This window comes from Balearica regulorum, chromosome 3, assembly GCF_011004875.1.
Source record: "Balearica regulorum gibbericeps isolate bBalReg1 chromosome 3, bBalReg1.pri, whole genome shotgun sequence".
In the NCBI taxonomy this organism is placed as follows: Eukaryota; Metazoa; Chordata; class Aves; order Gruiformes; family Gruidae; genus Balearica; species Balearica regulorum.
Window position 1 is genome coordinate 30,121,646 of NC_046186.1, and position 27,372 is coordinate 30,149,017.

The following is a 27,372-nucleotide window of genomic DNA, read 5'->3' on the forward strand; positions in this document are numbered from 1 at the left end:
TAGTTTGATAGAAAAGGAATTGTTCTTAAATAGTAAACAGGTCATTTGAAGGAGAACCAATTAGGTAATGCTATTCTATAAAGCACAGGTATTGCCTGCCACGCAAAAGGCAAACTTGGCCCCTGTAAAGCAAACACAGTGTTTTCTTTGAAATTTTTAATGTTCTGTGTGATCGATTCGTGGGGTATAATTTCCATGTCACATGAAATGACATGGGTATTACTAGGGAACTTGATAATTTCAAAGTCCTGAGTATTTCAGCAATAAGGATTCAAAACTCAGGTTACTGTATGTTTTTCATGGGAAGAAAAATAGTTGTCACGATCAAGAGGCATTCAGGCATTCTTAAAGTAACTATGACAAAAATCACATTTCAGGATTCATTTATCAGTTGCAGCACCCAAAACACATTTTGGAAATATGTTTACAAATAAATATGTTTTGTCCACAACAAACATATCTGCTTTTGCTCTACATGGCAGCATTGATTTGGCATCTGGAGGCAATACCCACTGAGTAACACTGAGTAACAGTGCACCCACTACTCAGCACTTCATTTACTTTTCTCCTAAGTAGTCAATCTATAAAAGTACAAGCCCATATTACAAATTAAGTATCTCCAAATCACTGACACTGGATGTAGTAGAACACTCTATCCCAACAGATCAGAAGAAGTATATTAGATGTTAGTTGTTTTACAGCTGCTCATTTTTTTCTTGACTTAGTTTATGAAGTTCCTGCTTCCTCTATGCTCCATTTGTAACTTGGAAAGATGAAGATGGAGAGCCCTTCATCTCATGTTAGGAGAATGGGGTTCAATTCTTAACTGGTCCAACTGTTATGGGTGTAACTGAGGTGCAGAGAAGCAAACAAAAAACATGTTCCATTCCCTTCTTTTCCCTAATGAGTTTTGTAACTGCCTTTGAGTTATCAAAACTATTCTGTATGGCCACAGGGAACATTATGTCTGATGTAGATCACTGAGATACAGCAATTATCTACACTACACAACTAGCCAGTCCTACCCTGGCTTCACGCCAACTACCAACTGAGATGCAAAGGTTAATATTAATACAAAGGAGACAATTAATAACATCATTTTATTGTACTCTCATCTGTATTATTAAGAAGTTGCTGGTGCCCTCGTTAAATGTGAAAAAATACAAAGAAGCATCTATCTTGAGGCCCAGTTCTAAGAGCCAAGACAACATTTTGTCTTAATGAGACCTGTTATTTAAACAAGGTAAGGAGGTGCTAGGAGTATTAAAAGCACAGAGTATAGAGCAGAATTTTTTTAATGTGGATTATCAATGAAGCTACTATAGCTGATAGTCCTGTGAATTACCTGATCAAAAGGCAAAACCCCAAACAAGTTGTCCTTTTCAAACTGACCGTTTCATTCACTACGTTACAAAAATCAAGATGATTTCTAGGATACTCAAGCAAAAGAAACAAAAAAAGTAACACATGCTTTTATGAGACCACATAAAGATAAGGCAGTCATTGCTGAACTTCTCTGTTCTTTTACCAACTTGTAAATTCAGATAAAAACTTCTAATAGTGCTAGCAAAATATGCCACTTGGTGTTTATTCCTAAATCGTTTAGAAATTATATTAACTTTTTTTAACTCATTAGCCAGTATTTGGTGTTTAAATAATGCCAATTTTTACAAAAACAAGTTTTATATATATAAAAAACCTATCATATTCATCAAACATAGTGATTAAAATATATTTAAGCATGAAAGTTTCCTATTGCCTGTAAATTTCTCTGCTGTATTGACTAGGAATACATTCAGAATTTTTTTTAGAAACTGAGAGATGTGTTTAGTCTAAAACTTACATAAAGCTAAGTTAATATAAATCTAAACCAGTTATATTTATACGTGTTTAGTCTAAAACTTACATAAAGCTAAGTTAATATAAATCTAAACCAGTTATATTTATACATATATGTATACATACATATATATACACACATCTATAAATACAAATTACTTTGGGTATCTGAAACAATTTTGCTAAACTCATAAAATTAAAGAAACAATGCAGGAAACACACTAAGCTCCAGAAAGAAAATAAACTGGAAAATGTCTTTTACATTTTCTCGTAAGAACAAACAAAATCACTATTTTTATTCACACATTAGTTTTAAATTCTGAAGCTAAAGTTTTTACAAGGCCTTTTTTACAAGAATTTTGGCGTTTATGAAAAAGTTACAAAATTACAATTAAATCCCTAAATAAGGAATATATTTCCAATTAATTACAAAAACATTTAAGTTATATTATGCAATTAGGCAAACAGCATTTTATCCTTTCATACCCTAATTACATACTTGTTTTTCCTAACTGTTACGAGCAGCAATGAGAAGATAACCCATCAGAAACATCAAGAATAGTCGTATCCTACTCTTTCTATTCTATATTTTACAATCAGTTGTAAAAAAAACTTTGGGGGGGGGGAAGCCAAAAAAAGTTATTTTTTGTTAAAAATAATCTGACAGGCTGTTGAAATGATATTTTAATTTTAAATAATAAAGATTCTATTAAACAGTAGAATAACTAATAACATCTTCAAAAAGAGGAAGAATACACTAGCAAGAAAGCATGCACTAGTACATGTAATGAGAGAAACATAAGATTTAGCTTGATTTAACAAATTTTAACTAATTTCACTTCCTTCAGAATCCATATAAATATTTTCTTGTATATAACCAAATCCAAATATTTCCATTGATATTACAAAATCAAATCATGCATGATTCTTTTATTTAAATTATTCATTTTAATAATATAAATCCCACAAGGTGCTTTGATTGTGACAAGTGTAGAAGTCCTCCAACTTATATAGATCAGCTTTTTTAAGTATTACCTGTTGACTTTCCATACATCTCTTCATAGATTTAAGAGCCTTCCATACAGACACAAATAAATGCATTCATGTATTTCAGCTTTTGCCCACTACCTCTTGTTCAGTCACTGGATACCACTGAGAAGAGTCTGCCTCCATGATTTTCACTCCCTTCCATCAGTTATTTACACATATTGGCAAGAGCTGCCCTGAGCCAAAGTCATTTTTTCAGCATGTCAACCAGAACTGCAATCTACTCTGAATCTTAAGAGTTCTAAAGTGACTTTCTATCAATTAGAAATGCCTACTGGTGGGCTCATTCCAACCTAGCTCAGCAAGAAGCTCTGGAAAAATGCCAAAGCTTGACAAAAGCAGTAATGCAAATGATTATACCACAGCAAAACAAATTTCACAAGAAGCCATTTTTTGCTTTCAGACATCTTACAGCAGAAAAGTACAAGAAAATAGTCATTTCAGTCCTCTGTATTTTGTACCAAGTTTTCAGAAAATATCAGTCAAAGCACTTGCATGTGCCACAGATACAGGTGTTTCTACAGAAAAAAAATGCAATATTCAAGATGCAGAACTGTTTTTACCTTAGTGGTTCAGCCAAAGCAACAGGAAACCTAAACTGAACCCTCAGATACACTGTGGTTATCATTCAACTGCCTCTTTATTTGACAGAATCTTGATGAGAAATGGCAAAATGTTCAGTGAAGTTTAAGTCAGCCTAAACAATATTAGCTATACAATACACTCAACAATGGTCCATTCTACAATAAGAGTTTATGTTGTCTAGTATATTCAATGAAATCAACTAACAGCCTGAAAAGCCGCAGTCCTCAGTGACAAATTTATTCCTTGTAAGCTAGAGGCTATCAGACCATCCTAAACAGTAAAATGAGAGCTCACTTCCAATATATGTACAGCTTTGAATTTAGAGCACCAACACACACCACAAAGCTCCAAAGACACACACTTTCAATCACCAGAGACTTCAAATACTCATTTTTCTCTCTCCCCTTTCTTCCCACAAACATCTTTCATTCTCTGAAAGCTTAATGCACTGTTCCTCAGACAGCTATCTGACCCACCTTACATACTCCACCAGCTTTCACCTGCAAAAGCCCTGTTATGAGTTTATCTCTGATGAGTGCTTCTAGTCCCACTAGTTGTCACCCCTAGATGTTCTCCTCAAATTTCCACTCGTGTCCCTCCTCCTCTCCCCTAAATTCACCTGAGCCTTTGTTTACTGTCACTTCCACTATTCCTTCTCTACTTTCTTCCTAGAGCTCTTCATTTGTAAGCAACCAAATGTGACATAGATGAACTAATTACAGAGGTCAACATTGGCGGCAGCCTGGGCTGCAGTGTCCATGCCCTGATGGAATTCACAATCTTGAGGGATATGGGCCTGCTGACAAGTCAGGACCCTAAATTTTAGGCAACCAAACTTTCAGTCATTTAAGGAATTAGCAGATGGGACCCCCTAGGAAACTGCCCTCAGGGACAAAGGAGCTAAACAGAGCCGGTAGCTCTTTAAGGACCTTTTTCTTAGAGCATAACAGCTCTTGATTTTTCTCATATAAGAAATTAGGCAAAGAAGACAAGAGCCAGCATAGCTTAGTAAGGACCTCCTGGACAAACTGAAGTGTAAGAAGGAAATGCACAGGCAATGGAACAAGGGACATGTATCCTGGGAAGAATATAGGATGCTGACTCGATATGTAGAAATGGGATTAGGAAAGCTAAGTCACATTTGGGACTGAATTTAGCAAGGGATGCAAAGAGTAATGAGGGCTCTTACAGGTATGTTGGCCAGAAAAGGAAGATTAAAGAAAATGTACCTCTGCGATAAATAAGACTGGAGAACTGGTGACAACTCACACAGAGAAGGCTGAGGTTAACTCAACAACTTCTGGCCTCAGTTTTCAATGCTGATCTCTCTTCCCACATCTCTCAAGCCTCTGAACCTCATGGCAGGGACTGGGAGAGAAGAAGGTCAGCTTTGAGACCTGAGGCACCTGAACATACTGAAGTCCACGGGACTCAAGATGCACCCTAGGGTCCTGAGGGAATTGGCTGATGTAGTTTCCACACCACTCTCCATCACAGCTGAAAAATCATGGCAATCAGGCAAAGTCCCCAGTAACTGGAAAAAGCGAAACATCATGCTCATTTTTAAAAAGGGTAAAAAGGAGGATCCTGGGAACTACTGACCAGTTAGCCTCATCTCTGTGTCTGGGAAGAACATGGAACAGATCCTCCTGCAAGCTATGTCAAAACATAGAGAAGACAGCGAGGTGATTAGAGACAACTAACGTGGCTTCACCAAGCAAGGGCAAATCATACCTCACTAACCCAGTGGCCCTCTATGATGGAGTGACTGCATTACTAGACAAGGGAAGAGCTGCAGCTGTCATCTACCTTGACTTCTGTAAGGCCTTTGATACAGTCCCACACAACATTCTTGCTCCTAAACAGGAGATGGTTTTGATGGATGGACTGTTAGATGGATAAGGAACAGGCTGGATGGCTGTATCCAAAGAGTTAAAGTCAATGGCTCAATGTCCAAATGGATATCAGTAACGTGGTGTCCCTCATGGGTCTGTAGTGGGACCAATACGATTTAGTACCTTCATCATGACATAGTGAGATTGAGCGCACCCTCAGGAAGTTTGCAGATGACACCAAGCTGAGTGGTACAGTGGATACCATCCAGAGCGACCTTGACAGGCTTGAGATGTGGGCCCATGTGAACCTCATGAAGTTCAACAAGGCCAAGTGCAAGGTCCTGCACGTGGGTTGGTGGAATCCCAAGCACAACTACAGGCTGGGTGGTGAATGGATTCGGAGTAGCCCTGAGGAGAAAGACTTTGGAGTGTTGATTGATGAAAAGCTCCACATAAGCCGGCAAAGTCTTACTCCTGGGTTGGCACACTCGCCAGTATCAATATAAGCTGGGGGATGAATGGATTGAGAGCAGCCCTGCGGATAAGGACTTGGGGATACTGGTGGATGAAAAACTGGACATGAGCCGGCAATGTGTGCTTGCAGCCCAGAAAGCCAACCATGTCCTGGGCTGCATAAAAAGAAGCAAGGTCAAGGGAGGTGATTCTGCCCCTCTACTCTGCTCTCGTGAGACCCCACCTGGAGTACTGCATCCAGCTCTAGAGTCCTTGCTACAAGAAAGACATGGACCTGTTAGAGCTGGTCCAGAGGATGGTCATGAAAATGGAGAAAGGCTGTAGGTCAGATATAAGCCTTTCAGCTTTGCCTTTGAGAAATACTAGGACATCCTTCATTATTACAAAATCACTCTTCATTATTACAATTACTACAGTAGTCATCATCACTTTTTCTAAACTATCAATTTGAGCACAGAGACAGAACTATCCTCTCATCTTCTCAATTCAGTGCAAGGAAGTGGTATTAAACTACCACCACTGTGGTTAGTCAATATGGAAGTTCAGCTCCTTGGGCTGTCAATCTGACAGTGGGAATTTTCATTAGCAGTGAAATAAACAATAGCTTGGTTTGATTTCGATGAAGTAGTTCAGGGCATAAAAAGAGTAAAACACAGGAAGACCCAGTCAAGAAGCTCATGCATTATCCAGTGATTTTGATTCCTCAAAACACTCATGTCTGTCATGCTTCCAAAGTACGTTTGTACAGCAAGAACGTGGCCATACCGGAAGAAGTATCACCTCTTTCATTCTCATCTCTCTCCAAAGGATTAATTAATGAGTAAAAAGCAATTTGTCTTTCACAAAGTAAATTGATAGGTATCAATTTCACAATTAAATTATAAAATAAATTCCATCTGCCTTTATCAGCTGTTAGAATAATGACAGGAAGCTGAAATTAAGGAAAACTAAACTGTTACCTTTGTCATACATGCACCTACAATTTCTTAATTTAACAGAGATGTAGATGCTGTCTTATGGGAAGTATATGCACCACCTGCAGTCTTCAAGCTGAATCTGAAGTGGTGGCTACAAAAGCATGGATAAAATACTCGGGGAATGGTACCAGGTAATAACAGACATGCATGTATGAACTCTTTATTATGTGCCTAAGCGTCTGAGAAGTTTGTATCATGTAATGCAAAATACATGTAGTAGTACAATGACTAATAATATAGTGCATGAACTGTAAATGCAAACGACCTTGCTGCCATTACACCTCAGGAATCAAATTAATCTGCAAAAGAACACTACAGTAACATCTACACTGAATACGTCCTAAGATATTTGGTTAAACTGGCTGAAACAACTTTCATTCTTCTCCTCCGCCCATATGCTGTATGAATTGTTGAACAGTATGCAAGTCAGTTTCCTAAATGAACACTACTATCTGTAAAATAATCTATTATTTTGAATATATTACTTTTCAAACAATTTACGCAACTTGACCAACTGATGCCTTGTGTATTATCTATTCAGTAATAGCAAAGTGAAAGCACTGAGTGAATATAAGCTATTGATCCCAACAGCCATTGCTAATACAACAGCGCCACAAAGTTGATCAGTGGGCTGGAGCACCTCTCTGATGAGGACAGGCTGAGAGAGTTGCGATTGTTCAGCCTGGAGAAAAGATGGCTCCAGGGAGCCATCTCCAGGGAGATCTAATTGCAGCCTCCCAGTACTTGAAGGGGTCTACAGGAAAGATGGTGAGGGACTGTTTGTCAGGGAGTGTAGTGACGGGAGAAAGGGTAATGGGTTTAAGCTGAAGGAGGGTCAATTTAGATTAGATGTTAGAAAGAAATTCTTTACTGTGAGGGTGATGAGGCACTGGAACAGGTTGCCCAGAGAGGCTGTGGATGGCCCCTCCCTGGAAATGTTCAAGGCCAGGTTGGATGGGGCTTTGGGCAACCTAGTGTAGTGGGGGGTGTTCCTGCCCGTGGCAGGGGGGTTGGAACTAGATGATCTTTGAGGTCCCTTCCAACCCAAACCATTCCAATTCTATGATGACTCTGTATCTAAAAGGAACCATATTTTGCTAGTGTTTGTCCACTAGTTCAGTAGGAATGTGAGTATTGTTGAGCACTGGAAGTTGTTTAAACAGTAAAATACTAATCCAAGTCTCACATTTCAGCAATTCATGTTCTACTAACAAAACAAACTACCAAGAACTTCTGCAAAGGATACGTAGCATACCATTGCAAAGGTATCCATAGTGATCCAGACTAGAATACCACTGCGCATCAAGGTGTTAAGTGATCCATGTAACAGTTAACCTGAGTAGGTGTGTGCTATGCTGTGCCACGTAGCATGTAGAGGTTGGCTTTGTGGTCTGTGCTGTGTGGTGTACATCCTTTGACCACTGGATAAACTTTGCTGGCTAATTTTAACAGAGGAGTCTCAGTACATGTAACTGCACCAGCTGCATGTCCTTGCCTTTACCTAAGATTGCAGCAACAAGTTCTCCTGCGAGCATCCTTTCAATTTAACAGTAGAAATGATAACTTGAGTTGTTTTCTTGAAAGAAAATCCTGTAAGAGCTCAGATAACCAGAATGCAGTGATCTTTCCATAAAAAGACTCAGCATGTCATGCTGCCCAGATGGGAGGCCCACCGGATGCTGCACAACTCAGGGTTCCCTTAAGGGATGCAAGATTCTATACTATCTTCTATACTATCTTCTTCTTTATAATGTTAGCTCCAATATATGGCATTCTATTCATGATACTGAATATACAGTCTGAGTGCCTTTCTTTGTGGGATCATAATGAAACAGCTCCTCCTGTTGCAAAACATCATCTTAGTCCGATTTTAAAAAGTAATAAAACAAGGTGGTTGCCCAAGCCTCACTGGTTACACCTATGCAGCAGAAGCTGTCTTCTTTACACTGCCCATCCTGGACCTGTCATTCCATGCTGGGATGACACAGAGGAAAGAAAGGAGCCAAAGGCTATGCCCCTATAGTATGGCACAAATAGAGATGATGTGTGAAGCAAGAGTTGGTGTAGACCCAACATAACCACTATATATGTTTTGCCTGATTTACTTCAGACTAGTTCTAGTCTTGTGTCATGGACTGAATATCCAGTAGTATTTGTATCACACAGGATACACTGAGTGTATCCTCTAATTTAGTTTCATCCAGAAAGATTCCAGTTTGCATGTATAGGATCATTCCACATTGCAAGCCAACCAAAGTATAGTAACTGGGTATGTCTAGATTTACTCCAAAAATCTACTCACTATCTGAACTAAAATTCACCCTGGAGTAAACTCCATTTCACCTAAGTAGCTGAGAGATCTGGCCTTCAGAAACACTGCAGAGCACGCTAGCTAGGACTTGTGTTTCACCCATGCAATTCTAACCACTGAAAGTTTGTACATTATGAGTTAAGCCACTTTGAAGATGTTGTTTTGTCAGTGGACAGATGTAAGTTACTTAGAAGTTCAGATATCAGATGAGTTGAATGGCTTTCAGAAGGAACCTCTCCATCTACTCATATTCATTGGCTATAAAGGAAACAGAGCAAATAGGCTTATGAACTTAGGGTTCTCTGTCAGACACACAAAGAACTATCTGGACCAAACCGCTTTCCTCAAATTTGAAAATACTATCTAACAGTCTAAATAATTCAGGTACTTTTGAAAATTCAACTCTGTGGGCTGTTTTTTGTTTTTTTTTTGTTTTTTTTTTTTTTTAAAGTATGCTATCTTCAATCCAATATGCTGTGTATTCCTGATATTTCAAAGGCAGTTGCATTCCTTTACTAAAAAGGTAGTCCAACGGTGAAGAGTTTCACATAAATTTCTCATAGAACTGAAGCAGAAATTATTTTAGGAGGGTTTTGGTATGTGGATCTAGTAAAGCTTATGTAATTTTAGTCATTATAACCATAATAACAAATACTTATTCCCTCTACCTTTACATATTCCAGAGTACTGAAACAGTTAAAATTATAATTCTCTTTTAAAAAGTAGGCATAAAACTGAAGTGTATCAGATATTTAACTGTTAGTTTTCATCATGTCCTACACAAAATATACCATAAACAGAAGGTTCCACAGCGACCGCTTGGTTTCTCCTTAGTTTTTCAAAAGCTAGACCTGTACTTTTAGAATATATTCCTGATGGTACGTTAAAAAAGTTATTTGTATTTTCTCATTCTGAAGATGAGATTTTTCTATTTTTAGATTTCTAAATTAGAAATCAGAAGGATTAACCCTTTTACATAGAAAACAGGAAGTACAATACAAATAAATAAATAAATAAATAAAATCTACAAACATGAGTATGCTGAACCCCTTTGGCTTGCTCTTAAATCTGGAAATAGAAGTGAATATTGACCCCAAACTATAGAAAAAGGATTTGGCAGGCACATTGCTGGAAAGAGAGATAAAAAGATTACGCTTCTGCTACTATAATAGTAAGCGTGTCTTTTGCGTGTTTGAGGCATATAGAAAAACTTCAGAGGGCTTCCCTTCCAGTTTAATTGCTCCAGCCTTTTTATCCTTGTCCTTTTTTCTCATTTTTTAGGATATGTTTTCTTTATTCTATATACTTTTGCTCACATCATCCTTTGCTCACATTCTTCCTTTTGGTAGCAGTAACTAAAATTTATTCCTAATATTCTGTGTATTCAGGGACATGACACAAAGAAAAAAATGTTTTAGAGGAAGAAATATACAAAGTTTTATTTGCTTGTTTTCCAGATATTTCTTCCTTAATCCTATATTTGAAGCAGTGAGTTCACAAAATCACAAGGTAACATTCAGCTCAATAAGACAGCAAGCTGTATTTCGGCTTTTACTTTAAGCTCTAGTTCAGCTGCAATATACGTATTTCTGGTTTAGGAAACAGAATTTTAGGTCCTACAAAGGGTATTTCAACTTTCAACTATCCATTTTTTAATGCAGCTTTTTTCTTTTTCCATTTTCCTAAACCAAAATACAAGATACATCATACGTCAGACTGCATGCAACTTTCAGACTACTGGACCACAATGAAGAGGTACACTCAGTTCCTTTTCATATCAATAAAACTATTTGCATATTTATCTCAAGAAGGATTTTGCAGCAAACCTTCCTATCTACAAAGCCAGATGAAATTAAATTGTTTTCTGTTTTGGCTGGGAAATATTAAAATAATTAAAAATCACCAGGAAAACAATCACTAGAGGGCAGTCTCATTAGAATGAACGTTTGTGCTTAAAAAAAGCAGAAACCGAATACTCTGAATACTTTTAATTAATGAAGACAATAAGTAAAACTGAGAACCGCTGTCACTCAGGTCATATGGCTTGGAACCAGAAAATACAATATGGCTTGGTATCAACCATCTTGTTCACAGACCATGACCACATGGAAAATGGTGAAGTGCCCTCCCATCAGTCTTATCTCCTGAAACTCCTATTTTAGATGCCACCAGAAATCATTAAAAATTACAAAAAGAAGTTTTTCATGTTTTGGGAGGTTTTTTTTTTTTACTTTTGCTTTACAGTTTTGATTATTATGTAGGGTGCTAGGAAAAACTACTTACCATGCTCAAGATTTTTAGAAGAAATTATACAAAGTGTAAAAAATACCAAATCAACCCTTAAAAAAAACAGGAACTTCCTTCTCCTAAATTCCCCAAGTTATATCAGAAGGGTGTCACAGTCATGTGAAAATTTTGGAATGCAGCTTAGCAAGTTAGCACACAAGGAAGAGTAAAGAGAAAGAAATATCTGTCTAAATTTGTGTTCAGTGTGTAAAACCATTTTCTGAGTAGCAGCATTAATTTCTTGAATTACTGCAGACCCCCATATAGAGTGTTTATGCATTCTGGCATGTGAAGCTGCTCTTTTCAGTAACATCATCCATAAATAAACCTGCTTTAGACTTCCTTCTGTTCCTGACAAAAGGGAAAGGGAAAAGGACATACATTCCTTTTTATCCTACCATCTGTTGTCACTAACATCAAGAGCTGCATTCTTTGCCTACGCATCCTTCATCCCACATTGGAACAACAACAATCACTACAACAGCAACAAGGTAACTCAAGATCCCATCCAGCAATCTGGGGGAAAATACGTAATTTGCATCCTTTTTAACAGGCAACATTTCTCCAAAGATTGAGTCTGCCAGAGAGAAAAACCTTCCTTTGTGAAAACATGGTATCCCTAAATCAATGCTACAGTGAATAGTAAGTAAAGAATCTACCTCCAGTATCTTGGATGGTACTGATTCACTTTGGTAGAGAAAAAGAGAAGTATTCATTCTTTCAAGAATCAGAGGGAATCAGCTGTCATGCTGTGTCTAAGAAGCTGATGTTATATAATCTGTTAGAGCCAGATGTTGGATAAATCAGCTATCTAGAAGACTCTCCATCTTTGAAGGATTCCTGAACAAAAGGCTTCCACCTCCCTAGTTGCCTGTTTGCTTGTGCTCCTCCAATCTTAATGTCAGTCTTTGATGACAAATCTGGTAGTACTAGGTTTATTGCTGCACCTATGGAAACTGGTACCTTCAGCACTATTCCCCTTGGAAACCGCTTACTACTAGATTTCAGTGTAAAGAGCCTAGTTGATATGGAAATTAGCTTGATGCCTTTTTTCAGTTTAGTATTGCTCTGATATTTTCTGAGAGTTACAGGTAACTCTCACCGTTGTTTAGTCATTATTTTGAGACAAGCCCTCTTTGACCTGAGACATATGAAAGGAAAAAGAATGCTGCACTGAAAAAATAAAAGCTATCACCTGCAAGCAGGTAACAGCCCCTGCAGGTGAGATATTTGTTAAATCTGGAAAGTTTAGCAATGCAACAGTAGCTCTGTCAATTGACCTAAAAGCTCTGCACCTAGTAGACACAGATGGCACCGATTACAGAAAAGAAAAATGAACTCTTCTGGAAGAGTCCTAACAACGGAAGGTAGTTTTGCTCTAAGGGAGGAATGGAGATCTTTCCTGGTCTGTTCCTTTCACCACAGGCAACAAAAGACAATCAAATAAAGGTAATTACAATTGCTAATCTTCATTAGTAATAATTAGCACAGCAACATGAAGTGGTAGATGATATGCTGCAACTCTGAAATTTTATGAAGTGCAATACGTATCTAACCCTGAAGATAGATTACTGAGACATTTAGAAAATTTGACACAAAAAATAATTGAATGTAATGCACGCCCATTCAGAAGTCTATGCAAATAGTCTCTGCATAATGATTTGAATGGTTTGAATGGATGAGATAAACATTTCTCTCCCTCATGTTTCTGACTGCTTCTGAACTCTGTGTAGACTTTTGTCATTTAAGCAAGATGTCTTTATCATCTTTTTTTTCCAATGTTCTATCCTTATTTTTTAAGCTACTTTCCGGATTGTCACTTCACCTTTACCTTAGGTCTACTCAAACTCCAAGGAGGTATACCACAAAAGAAACTGTATGTCTTTGGCTCAGTCTGACATCATAGCATTATTAAATCCAGGAATGGAAGCAATGGCATAAAAAAACAAACTGAGTAATGTTCCATGTTAAATAACGGTCTTTTTTTTTTTTTTTCTTCATTCCAAATATAGAACACATTGAATACTTTATGCCTAGAATCAATTAGCTACTTGTAAACAACTGATAACCAAGGATAGCTGCAGTATTTAGTACAGCAGAACATATCAGGTCATCAGGACATCACTTCACCATATAGTACCAATGTTTGTACATTTTAAGAGCACTATTCAAACATTTTCATTAGTCAGTAGTAGTCAATTATACATCAAAGTTTATCTGGTAAATCGTTTTAGCATGTGAACAACTATCATAATGCTAATTTCAACATTATAAACTAAGATTTTTCAAAAGAGCCTATATAAAATAAAACAGCTGGAACGGCTACAGAGCTTGTCATCATCAATACTGGCAGTCTATAAAGGACTTTAGAAAAAGATTAAGAAGCAAGGATGCCTCTGTTCTCACATTTGTTATTAGAATAAGCAAAAGAAAAGAAAAAAGGTTTTGCTCAAACTGACCTTCATTAATGTTTTAAACTACTATGCCAAATTATAATCTCTTACTATTCACCTAATCATGTATGAGGATTGTAGCCTCCAACAAATAACTGAGGCAGTAACATTTCATTTTGCCACGAATAAATTTATCAAAGATCACCTAACACAGGTCTTGCTTAAGTCTGCCTAAGAAGAATTATTTAAGTAAACCTATGAAATATTTTATGAAGGACTGCCACAAATTCCAAGCATATAAACAACAGGAAAAGAGCAAAAGTAAGTATTTTTAAGTTCAACTCAGACAGTATTCCTCAATGTTTAAATAAATAAACAAACAAACAAATAAGCAAGCTGCTCAAATACTGCACTCACAAGATGAGGTAGATACTTCCCTACTACAGATTCCATTACAAAGCAAAATTGAAATCATCATGTCCTGGCAACCAGCATTTCAAAAATAGCTTTGTCCTTAAAAAAGATTATTGTTCTGATATAAAACTATAAAAGTAAACAACAAAAATTATTTTCAATTGGTCTCCAAGAGTCAGTTATGTCTTTATCTACCTTTGATATCTACTGTAAGATATACAATCCAATTTCCTACTATGGCTGTCTCATTGAATTATTTCAATAGAGCAAACCTATGAAAATTTTATGACTGCCCCTTCCAGATAGCAAATGAATAAGCCTAAGAGATATACATAACAATACTTACGGATGCTCATAGAGAGGTGTGACTTTTACATTTGTGCTCCCTTTTTTCTACTTGTGACCTTCAAAGATAAAGGCTTCCTGTTATAACTGTGATAGATATTTTTCACACATCCAAACTGGCATTTGGTGGAAGCAAATATGGTAATTACAGACCCTGCATTAGTCCGCTTGCTATTGTTGAAGAGCGAGCACTGCTTTATAGAGGACCTCTAATAGTGTACTATCTGTAATGCAGTCTACATAAACTTTCCTATAATACTTCTATTGATCTAACAGAACATAACGGTTTAAATCCCAGACAAGCCCAAAAAGACTATTAACTAACATTCGATTATCTATAGAAACTAGCGGTGGGGAAGATGATATCGATTTTCTAATTACGTATTGTGTACAGTTTACTTTTACTAGAACCATTTCACATAATTTGTACATGTATACATATATTTCATATTGTACTATCACATAGAAGCAGTAATTTGAAAGATGCAACTGCTTTAGCTGAATAGCTCATACTTTTTCGAATGTTTATTTTCTAAACATACAATTATGCTCTTCTTCAAAAACAATTTTGCAGTTGCTAGCATAATCTTTTTAAAAAAATATTTTTTTAAAAGAAAAGTCTTAATTTATTTTATCACATCTTAAATGGAAAAAAAAACCAAAAAAAACCCCACATCCAGAACGATCTTTCTTTTTGCTTCCATTAGCTATAGGCCATATACTGCCAGTTTCACATATGCTAGACTTTATTCTGTTAATAGTCTTGCAGAATTCTTTTTCGCATATGTTATCTTCATCACCCCAGTGACCTAACGACAGCAATATAATCTACTCATCTAAGGTATCTGAGCACCACTGATGAAAATCAATGCTGTCTGAGCTAGATAGTATTTCACTACTGAACTGCTTGACATAACTAAAATGTATTCACCTACACTACAACTAAATATATAGTCAAGCTTCATTTTCTCTCTCTTATCTCCCAAAACAGAGAAAATGCTGTCTGCAAAATAGTCTTGTATGTTGTTACTAATAAGGAAATTGTGACTGCTATTCTCTAAAAATCTTTCTCTACTTCAAAAGAAAATGCCTCAAAACTGAAGATGAAACCTTGCTTCTGTTTTGGCTGGAAAGTTATTTTAGTATAAAATAAACATGGGTAACACCTTGGCATTAAAACCAACACAATTAATTTACAAAAATTTTGACTCTTAACCACTTCAGAATTGCTTTAAGGTATGTAGGTAAAAGGAACAATACCTATGAAACCAATGAAATTTTTTTCTAACATGTGCAACATATAATTTTACTAATGTCCTTCCACATCAAAAGGAAAAAATACAGATTTTATAGTAAGAATGAGGATCTACATCCTCTCCTTTTACATGGAACTGTTTATTACCCATTCTCCATGGTTCAACAGGATATAATGTCAGCAGCAATGCCCATAATCCTTTCTAAATTTTATTCCTTTGTGCACGTATTAGACACTGCTGATGCATGAAACATCTAATCTGTAGCTAAGAATGACAGATGGTTTTCCCATTTATTTCTAATGATCCATTTTTAAAGTGTCAGCACCATTTTTTGTTTGTTTGTTTGTTTAAACTTCCTATTTTACTAAGGTTTCCTGAATAAAAAAAGTGAATGTGCTTTTAGGTAACTGTTAAATGAAGGGCAAAAGAACAAGCAAAATTGAGTCTATTACAGATCACCTGCAACAGAAGCATTATAACAGATTTGGATTAGAGATAACGAGGTAGTGAAGTCTGTCTTGCAAACCTTTTCAGCCATTCTTCTGTTCATTGACTATCTTATTTCTATCCACTCTAGTTCTAATTCTCACTGTCCCCCGACGAAGAATGCTTAGTGGTGGCAGCAGTTTTGTTGTTGCCTAGAACTGTAGCTATAGAAGACAAGCTACTCAATTTAAATATCATTGCCATATAACACAATGGGGGGGATGACTTCCATCTAAGATCTGTCAGGTAGAAAAATGCCAAGTATTACAAGTCACGTAACTCACTTTATGGTAACCATAAACAGGTTATGGAAAAATAAATATTTTAAAATAGTCAAAGAAACAATCCTACCTGTTGTCATTTGCATTGAAGGCAATAAGGCATCTTTTTTGTTCTATCATTTTAATTTATTAAACCAAATCTCATTATGAGCACCCAGCTTTCTATCTCTCTCGCACTTCTCCTTAAGATTCATCCACTATTTCAACAGCAGTTTAGCTCATATACTTGCCTTCTAACGTACCACCATCTTATCTTCAAGCCTGAACAACAGGAATATTCTGAGATGGTCCAAACTGTTTCTCTAAACCTCTGCTTCCTTTGCCTCAATGCCTTTGAGCAAATTCTGAATTTATTTCTTGAACAGCTCCTTTTTTAGAAAGGAATTCAATGAAGTTTTCTAACCCAGTTTTGGCAAACTTCTGCAGAGTCAATTCTTCCACCTCTGCAAAACTATTTGACTACTACTATTTTTAATCTTTGTGCTTAGATGCAAACCATTTCTCTGTCTTTTACACGCACTAGAGTACTGAATTCACCTGTTAATATACACTTCAGGCTGTTCAGTGTGTGCCTGTACAGTTTTAAAACTGGTCCTTGCAAATGACTGGCAGATTTCTCCTTTGGCCCTCACTACTAGTGTCCTTCCAATTGCATGTGTTCACTTTTCTGTGCATTTTCTCTTCAGCAGTGATCCTGAAGTCAAGGAGCTTAGGCTTGAAGACAGACAAGAAATACCTCAATGTGCTCTAAGAATTTACCCTAAGGCTTTTCCTCAAAAGCAAAAGGACAATCAGTCTGCCTGTTCTCCACACCCTGTCAGTGCAGGGATAAGAATCGGTACAACTCAGTATTTCTTCTCCAAATCTGTTACAAATTATTCCAACCTATGCTTACAGAAACTGGCACCTCCATCCCACCCCATCTCATCATCTGTGGGAGAAAAAAATGAAAGCAAAGTTTACATCCATGGTTTTTTTTTTCTGCATTCTCATTTCAGCCACCAGAGGAGAAATGAAACACAACAGAAGCACAGTTCAGTCTGTCTTTCTTCTTTAGCCCTTTCTTTCATGTCTTTTAAAGGTTTCCATACAAATCTTACATACTCCACTTTTTTATTACTCCTAACTACAATAATTACATGTATGATAAACATCTTCCAGTACCTGAAGGGGCCTAGAGGAAAGATGGTGAGGGACTGTTTATCAGGGAGTGTGGTGACAGGACAAGGGGTAATGGGTTTAAGCTGAAGGAGGGTCGATTTAGATTAGATGTTAGAAAGAAATTCTTTACTGTGAGGGTGGTGAGGCACTGGAATAGGTTGCCCAGAGAGGTTGTGGATGCCCCATCCCTGGAAGTGTTCAAGGCCAGGTTGGATGGGCCTTTGGGCAACGTGGTCTAGTGGAGGGTGTCCCTGCCCATGGCAGGGGGGTTGGAACTAGATTATCTTTGGGGTCCCTTCCAAACCAAACCATTCTATGATTCTGTGATCTCAGTTTATGGACATATATGAAACTTCCTATTTAAAAATGTCAGAATCCCAAAATACATACCAGAACTGAAAAACCGCAAATATGAAATCGCATATATTTCACAGACATTAAGCATAAGAGTAGATTAAATTTAAAAGAGATTTGAAGTGCAGAGTAACTGGTGTATACGTTTATGTATACTTTTGCTGAATTTTACTGTCAATTTTACTTGTGCCCAAACTTTGAGGGAACTATGAATATAAACAGACAAAAAACCTGGATAATATCAGAAAGAAACAGAAGTGCACAAAATCATTGAGGTTGGAACGGACCTTTGGAGATCATCTAGTTCAAACCTGCTGCTCAGACCAGGGTCAATTACAGCAGGCTTGCTCAAGACCTTGTCCAGTTGCATTTTGGCTATCTCCAAGGATGGCACTCCACAACCTTTCTAAGCAACCTATTCCAGTGTTCAATCACCCTAACATTAAAGAAAAAAAATATTTTTCTTACATTTAAATGGACTTTCCTGTATTTGTTTGTTGCCTCTTGTCCTTTGACTGGGCACCACTGAGAAAAATCTGACTCTGTCTTCTTTATCTGTGCCGTCCCCCTGTCCCCTTGTCCCCCCACTATTACACACATTTATCCTGCTAAGCCTTCTCTTCTCCAGGCTAAACAGTCCCAGGTCTTTCTGCATTTCTTCATATGGAGGTGTTCCAGTCCATGTCTCGCTTGTACTGGGAAGTCCAGAGGAGGACATGGCACTCCAGATGTACTGTACAAGCACTGAGTAGAGGGGAAGGATCATCTCCCTCAACACGCTGTTGATGTTTTTCCTAACGCAGCCCAGGATGCTCTTGGCCTTCACAGTTTCCCAGATCCTCCTTCTTGCCTCTCCTGAAGATAGCAGTGACATTTTCCATTTCTGGCCTTCCTTTTTCTGCCTTTTTCCATTCCATTCTCTGGCATATTTCCATTTTCTTTCTTTCTTTCAATCCTCGGGAACCTCTCCCCGTCACCAAGACCATTATCAAGAGTGGCCTTGCAATGACATCAATCAGCTCCCTCAGGACTGATACATACTGATACTTGTGATACATCCCACCAGGATCCTGTAGCAGGGCATCTCCCAGTGCACTCACTCACCCTTTCCTCCCATTTCTACCTCGTGGCTCAGGTTCAACTGATTCAGATGCCTCACTGGACAGAGCTTCCAGTCCCTCCTTTGCTACCAGGTCACTGAACCTACTCTGCAGCTGCAGAGCTGCAAATAGGACAGAAGCCCTCATCCTATTGTCAATGTCACAAGCTTCCAGCCTTCATTATCACCGGAGTCTCCATTTCCAAGCCTCCTAAGCACAGGCTCTGCCTGGTCCTCCTTCACTACGGTTAGGACTTCAGGTTCTTATATCAGGGTCTTGCAAAACATGATGTTGTTGTTATCATCTCTGAAGCTGCAGAGTCTGCTGACTGCCTCCTGCAGCTAATCTCCTTGGCAGCACAGATCCTCCTCCAGCGCACAAGTACCTCCTGCAGGCAAGGACACTGTATCTTCTGGTCCCAGCCTCAGCAAGAGACCCCAGACATCTCTGCAGCCCCGGACCTTCAGAACTACATCCCACCTGAGGAGCTCAGTCTGGTTTGAGGTCTCTGCTGTGCTGAGGTACTTGCTCCTGCAGATGGTCAGGGATAGTGCCCTAACCTTAGGTACTCACTACCTAAGTACACAGTTTCTGGCCCCCTTCTACACTACTGCCTCTGTTGGCTGTGCTCTAGGCTTGGTAGTTACATACAATCTTTCTAGCATTTGCTGAAAGGAAGCTTGACTCTCCCTAAAGAGGAGTCAGCTGGAAACAAAAAGCTAGAAGTCCCCATCAATCAAAAGTTGACAACAAAGCTTGTGGGAAACTGCTACAGCTTGCTAGCAGTCATAGCCTCCTATAGCTACCCTTTCCAGGAGCAGCAGGCACCCTGAAGCTCCTCAAAGAGTTCATAGTAGTCCTCTGATGACCTCAGAAAATCTAGCATATCTCAAGCCAGAGCCCAGAAACTGCTGTGCAAACTGCTTCATCTGTTAGCTCTGCTCATGTATTTGTACATTATTTACATTGAAAGTGTTTAACTCCCCTACAGCTATGATGAATTTGGACAACTTTTATGTAAAATTCCTGCACTCTCAAAGCTATGCCTCAGGTACTTCACTATTTTAGAAACTGTTTTGTACCACTCCATTTAACCTGTGAGTTCATCAAATGATCATTTCATGTCTCTTTGGGTGTCTGTAACTGAAAGATATTACAAAAAAAATAGTTAAAATACGTCACCTGATGATTAAATATACCAGAAGGAGAAATTCTATTGTTCAGGAAGGAAAAGTTGATGAGCTTGTTTGGAGGGGTGAGGTATTTTCCAGGTACTTACTATGTGTTGTTTTAAATTTCATGTTTCACTGGGATTTTGAATAAAAATGCTACTGTCCTTTCAGAAAACTGTTGAATAATGGCCAAAATATATCTTAAAGGGTGCAAAATGTCAGTGACTTTTTAGTAGATGCTACTGAGATGGCACAGCAATATTTTGTTGTTTGCCTAAGGCAACAAAAACCCTAAAGCTGATTTCACACACTGTAGTATAACAAACAGCACACTACACATTTCCAGTTGTTAGCAGTATTACCAGAGATGAAACTATAAACCTCTTGCTATCTTTGGAGGAAACATTTGTTTGCACTTTCACAAATTTATCTAATTCATTAATAAATCTCCTGACTGTCCATATAAATCTTTTGAAGATGGTTTTGAGTACGAGGTGCATACATAACTTAGTACTAGGATGAAAAAAAAAAAATTACAAGTCAGAACTAAAGTCGGAAGCGCAACAGACAAATGTTTTGGGAAACGTCTCTGCAGCAAGAGAGGAAGAGCCTGCCAAAGAACCCTGAAGAAATGCCAGCTAAGAAGCCAGATGCTGCTTGCAAAAAAAATGTTCCAGAGTTTGGCATCTGGGACCATTAAATGCCAAGCTGATCCCCATCTGTAGGAAAAGCTGTTTACTGCTTCTGGGGGAGAAAAAGTAAGAAAAAGTATAGCAGTAGTTTATAGGAGTGCCAGTAAAAACAGAAGGCAGACTGAACTCAGCATTCAAATTATAATCATATCACAATTTACTTTTGAATTCCATGGTAGTTTAAAATCCATTCATTTAGAAATAAGCATATCTTAAAAATATACTGCATAAATATGCATTCTTTTACTTCTGGATCTTTCAGATATTCACCCATCCCTAATTTAGGAATCACCTCCTCATACAACTTAGCACAGAACAATTCTTGCATAGTTCTGAGAGAATACAAAATATGGAACCTGATTTTAACTTTGCTTTTCCAAATAAATCCTCTCCAGAAGGAAAAAAAAAAAAAAAGAGCAAAACAGTATGCTGCTTTTCTGTAACAGTGCAATTAAAGTTCATGGTATGCATAACGCTGAACACACTAATGATTTAAGACGGGTCCTTTTTTAAGGACTCAGAGCAGTTAGATGACAGTCACACCAATGAAAAACTATTTTTTTTATTCTGAAAAGAAGATGTGGTTTCAAATGCTAAGAGGCAAAGAGCAGAGCTACAGGGTGAGATGTTGTATTTGGGAATGGACTGAGAAAGTAACAGGAAGGAGACGGAGCAAGTCTAACTCTGGTTGACAGCATAATTACCCAAATTGTCAGCTGGTCTCAATTATTATCTAAGTAAAGATGAAGAAAGGTGATTGTGGCATGGTTATTAATTGAAAAAGCATTGCTAAGGAAGACCAGCACAGTTTTGAGATGAGTTCTGAAATTACTCAAAAGACCCTCCACTGCAAACACAACTCAGTATTTCAAACTGTAGCCTAAAGGGAAATAGGAAAAACAAGGCCTCTTACAGGACAGGATAAACAACAAAAGGGTTTAAATGACAAGCATTTAAACATAGACAACATTTTTGTACATTATCAGTAATTTCTCACAAGTGCTTAAGGAACTTCAGCCTCATTTTAAAAGGTGACACTGGCATTTACCTACTTTTGTCTTTGGAGAAGTTAGTGAGAAAGGTATTTCAGCGCCAGCCATGTCTGAAAAGAAAAAGCTAGCTCCTGGAGTTAGAGGCATACAAATAACATTACAAAACTATCTACAATTTTTTACTGAGTACCCGCATGTGACCCAGTCATAATGTTAGACAAAACTCAGATCTGTATCATATGTAGCCAAAGAGCAGCACCACTGCACCCAAAAAAGGGTGCTTAGAAGCAGGCTAAAGGAACCGTACCTTGTATTTGTTCCAGACATAAGCACACTAAAATAGCATAACTGGAGAAAATGAGTAAGCATTTCCTAATACTGTGACAACACTTACAGCATTTTGTAACACAACTGGGCTTAAATATATAAATAATATCTCTAACTGTGAAGAGGCAAATGGAGACCTGTGATATAGCTGCACGAATAGGGTGAAGAAAACATGTGCCAGAAGGAAAATCTGCAGGATAAGAATGACCAGGCAGGAAAGATGTCTGTGTCTGCAAAAGTAAGTGAAACAAGAAGGGGTCCCCATTTCAAAAGTAAGATGTCAAGGGCAGGTAAGATCAGAGTTTTCTTTTGGAGACGAGGCAAGAAGCACAAAATATTGATGATAATGAGGAGAGAGAGGGAAAAAAGAAGACAGCCCACTGTGGTTCCTGGTTCCCTCACTGAAGAACTCTAGGGACTGACTACCTTGACCTCAGCAACTAAGAACTATCAACAGCCACAGCCAGCAGTGCTAACTAAACAGCTTCAGTTCCATAGTATTGCACTATTATACAAATATAAATAACACATAAATATACCTATATAAATGAAAATAGTATTAGCTTGTAAAGTTTCTAATGGTAAGGACTAATGGTGTTGTATATGCAATGATAATAAATAGCAGTGATTAAGAATTAACCTTTGAGAATGTGTAATGTTAATGAATATCAGCAATCCAGTGAAGAGTCATTCTGAAGTTTGGAAATTGCATAGTTTGTCAATCTTTTTAAATATACCCATCACAGAGATCACTAATTTCCTAACAAATATATGCATCTATATATTCAACAAACATCTCTAAAGAACAAAAGCAATTTATACTTCATAGTAAAGTCACAGGGAGTAGAGATTCTGGATAGAGCTCTGGTGCTAAGGACTGGCACTGTTTGACTAATACAGTCAGCATCAGTCCCAATCAGTAAACAAAGATACTGTAAGGATGACTATTCTGTATTTAAGTTTTTAAAAAAGGAAAATGTTAAAAAAAAAGTAACAAAGAGGAAAAAGGATAAAATACAGGTATAAAAATAGAACTGGTCTTCAATTTACACAGAGATTATAAAATTGTTTCTTAATGGATGGATTCAACCTGACAAAGGATAACTTTTCTCTACTGAAGCAAACATTAAAAGTGTTATAAAGAATATGAGATCGATAGCATAAGGAAATATACTTAAGTAAGCCTAATTTCCTGGTTAGTATGGAAAAGTCCATTGGTATATAAAAAGAAAGCAGCAACAACACACTTACCATCTTTATTCTTTGTAACAACCTCAACAATGAATACTGACAAAATGTCAAATAGCATGAATCTGTGGGATTCAATATGGATATACAGAAAGAATTGAGTATTTTGGTTAATTCTCCCAAGTTTTAATGTCATAATGATTACAGCCAAGTTCCAAACTATTCTGTATCATTAGAAACACCTGTTCATCCATAAAACTACGTCGCCTATTATTTTGCAGGAAGAGTTGAAGATATTTTCACTTCAAGTTTCCTTGTAAATTGGCAACAGTAAAGGAGACACAAGGGCTTTAATTAGGGTTTGATGTTATTAGGGCAAAACCTCAGAAGTATCAAGAGAGATGATACAATAGGATAGAGGAAAAATAGGGAATTCAGCTGATAATAGATGCATCTGTCTATAAATGTTCAGAGACAGAATTTGAGAGATTATGCTATCGTGAGAATTAGAGTGAGGTTCACAGGGTACTGGAAATATATGCATGAAACTATTCTGAATTCCGTTCTTTGCTGTGCCGTGTGCCAAACTGAAAAGTGAGAAGGGAGAAAAAGAAATTTTTTAGTTTATCAGCTGAATAAAAATTAACTGGAATGAAACAGGAATTATGTAACAAATGCTTTACATTTAACAACTCAGCTTACCTACTGATTCAGTATCTATCTTATTTTAAATTTCTTATTCTGATTTTTTAAAATAAAAATATGGAAACTGAGAAGGCTTTAATTAGTAATTATGGTTTGCATTATTTTTCTCATTATTACAGATTTAAAACTTGTTAAAAAATATTTGCTTTTGTATTATATTTTCTGGTTTTATTTTCCATACAAAAACATATTTTTTTATGCTTTTGCACAATGAATTATCTAGTTTTTCAAGAACTGACGTTTTCAGATGGATTTGCAAATACTTAAAGAGAAAGTAAACAAATGAGTATTATCAAAGGCATAAAAGAAAGCTGTGTTATCTCTTCTTTACATTAATTCAAGTGAGAAGTGGTATCAAGTACTAGCAGTGGTGTGGCCAGCTTCCAAGAAATGCAGAAAATTCTGAGTATCACATCCAGCAGCTAAACTTACACCAGGAAAATAAACAGTACCAGAACACGGCCACACACAAGGAAATTGCGTTGTCTATCACTGTTGCATTCTCAAAACAGTTCCTGGCCTGACTTTCGTCCAGACCAACTAGTCCAGTCCAAAACAATGTCTAGGCACAGCTCAAGAATGCCAATGATCTTTTCTATTAGGCTGCTAGAATTCAGTTATCCTGTTAGAACAGGATATGTTTAATTTTAAAGATATGGCTGGATGTCCTCAGGATCAGATACTAGTCACTGTCACTGCTTAGCTACCATGACATGAACACTTTGTCTCGTTGCTGCACTTTTGAAAAGTGTTAAAAAAGACAATATAAACCAATACTTTTTTGATATTAACTGAGAGTAACTGTAAAAAAAAAAAGCAGAATGTCTTTTAACATCTGTGAGTATAAACTAGAACAACTGAATGATTGAAATGAAATTGCTTCAGATCATGCAACAAAAACATTGGTGTAGACTCATTTCCCTGGTGGTTGCCAAATCTTTGACTCCCAGTTTCAACTACAGGTATCTCTGAAGCAGCTGGTTTTGTTTGGTTCATCATGATGATTCAACCATATCTCTAATTTTCGTGCTTTGTTATGTCAACTAGGACAAACAGCTGTGAGGGAAAATATGTGTGGTGCTTACAGTTCAAACCAATTCTCTTGTAAACATTTTCTCTAACAGTTCAGTATTTGCCAAATCCAGAAAAAGTACTTTTTGAGCCTTTTTTTTCCTCATTAAACAATAGGGAATCCTTGCATTTTCTCATATATAGTTGATGCAGCTATGAATAAAATCAGGAAAAGCCATGTTACCTTCTGCAATATATATAATGCTTCCAGAGGCTGAAAAAATAGGTAAAATGTAAGGACAGATAAAGATACATGGTTGCAAAATATTCATGCACCTAGGATTATCTTTGAGGATGGTGAAACTGTACATTTGCCTACACAACCATTAGATCAGGTAAGAATTCAAATTGCCATAATGTAACAGCTAATCAGACATAAACAGTATAATGCTATAGAATTATTTTTCATTAGTAGACTACAAATTACAAATGTCACAAAAATAAGAACTACAAAAATAAAAAAAAACTTTAACAAATTGTTTTGTGTCCCAATAGACTTAAAAAAGTGAAAAAGGCAATTTAAAACAATTGAACAGATTTTTCTCAACCTCACTAGACTTTTTTTCTGGTTTTGTACTGGAAAAAAATTATACCAAAATAGCACATCTAACACTAAACAAAAATGCAGTTCTAAGATAATGCAAATTATTTCAGTTAAATTCTGAACATAAACTAATGCAAAAAATTGTATTATATATATAGTTTAACTTTGTTAAACTTATCTTTGGCTATCTGGGGAATTGTTTGTCTGTTTTCAACTGTGGTAGGTTTTCTTTCTGATTACTGTCTATATTACCATGAATATAATCACTGCACAGCAACTAGACTGTGTACTGTGTACAGTCATTACACTGTGTTCTTTATGCAGCTACATCAGTATCTATTAAGAGTTTATATTCAGATACAGAAGGACTGTTCCAGTATTGACATCATAATATAGGTAAACCCTGGCTATAAATAACAGAAGCTGATTGCTAGATTGTTTAGAGTCCTTATGCTCATAATACTGAAACAAAATAATTTTTAAATCATAAATGCATGCATGAAATCAAGATTGGCGTTGGAGTTAAAAATAATAGTTAGTGTCAAATTCTCATGCCTTCTCACAGTGTGGCTGCTAATTTTAAATTACTATTTTGTTGTCATTTGAAGCCACAAGGTGGCAGCAATGATATAATCTCTTCATCTAAGATTGTACAACTATGTCCACTCCCCCTACTTTTATAGCATCTCCTGAGCTTACAGGCCATATGTGACAGAAAGAGATCCTCTCTTTTCTTCGACAAAATACAATTCCAGATTACATTACTTGCTAAGTGTTTTGAATTGATGCTTTTTTTTTTTACTTTTCCATCTACAATTAATTACATCTGCTGATTTCAAATGAAGGTGCAATGAAGCAGTGTATCCATGACACAAGTTCTTTGTGTAACAACATTCCATTTGCCAAGCTGAGAAATAAAACAACTGGATGTGTAAGTCTGTCATTCCTAGAACATACAGTGAGAAGAAGCAGTGCTTACCGATAGCTGTCGAAAAGATCCATGCAGGTGCCGTTGTTTTTACAAGGCTCTGAATTACATTCATTTGATTCATATTCACAAAATGGTCCTTCCCATCCAGGCAAGCAAACACACTGGTATCTCTGTAATGTATTAAGTAAAATAAATAATGTTACTTTTTGTATTTTTAATAAAACAGATATAACTACTCATTGTTGTGCACTTTTTGTCTTCTAACAGGTGCTTCACCATTTCAAAACTAAACTTGACATTTTTATAAATTTATCAATAGTTTGACTTACTAATATGATGAAAAAAGAGGTTATGAGGTAGGTATGCAACACTATTTATCATCTACCTTTTTGTATAATCAACTTGTGTACCCCAATCCTTTTTCTCTCTTCCTCCCTCCTCCAAGTTTTTCTAATAAAATATATTATCTCTTCTGTAAAATTACTTTTCTTAGATAGTACACTCACATGCCTGTAAGACAGGTATTTACAATCATCTCACTTGTACTGTTCAGCATGCAACCCAAACAGAACTCAATATAAAATAATTTATTATGGAAATTCTCAG

The 27,372-nt window shown here is 36.9% G+C and overlaps 1 protein-coding gene across 1 annotated transcript in view; it reads right to left on the reverse strand.

Annotated features, from left to right (window-relative positions):
- EYS (eyes shut homolog) overlaps positions 1-27,372 on the reverse strand; it is a 906,089-nt gene that overhangs the window by 523,463 nt on the left and 355,254 nt on the right. The window contains 1 exon segment of the mRNA XM_075747398.1: positions 26,815-26,936. Within this exon segment, the coding sequence (XP_075603513.1) occupies positions 26,815-26,936 (122 nt within the window).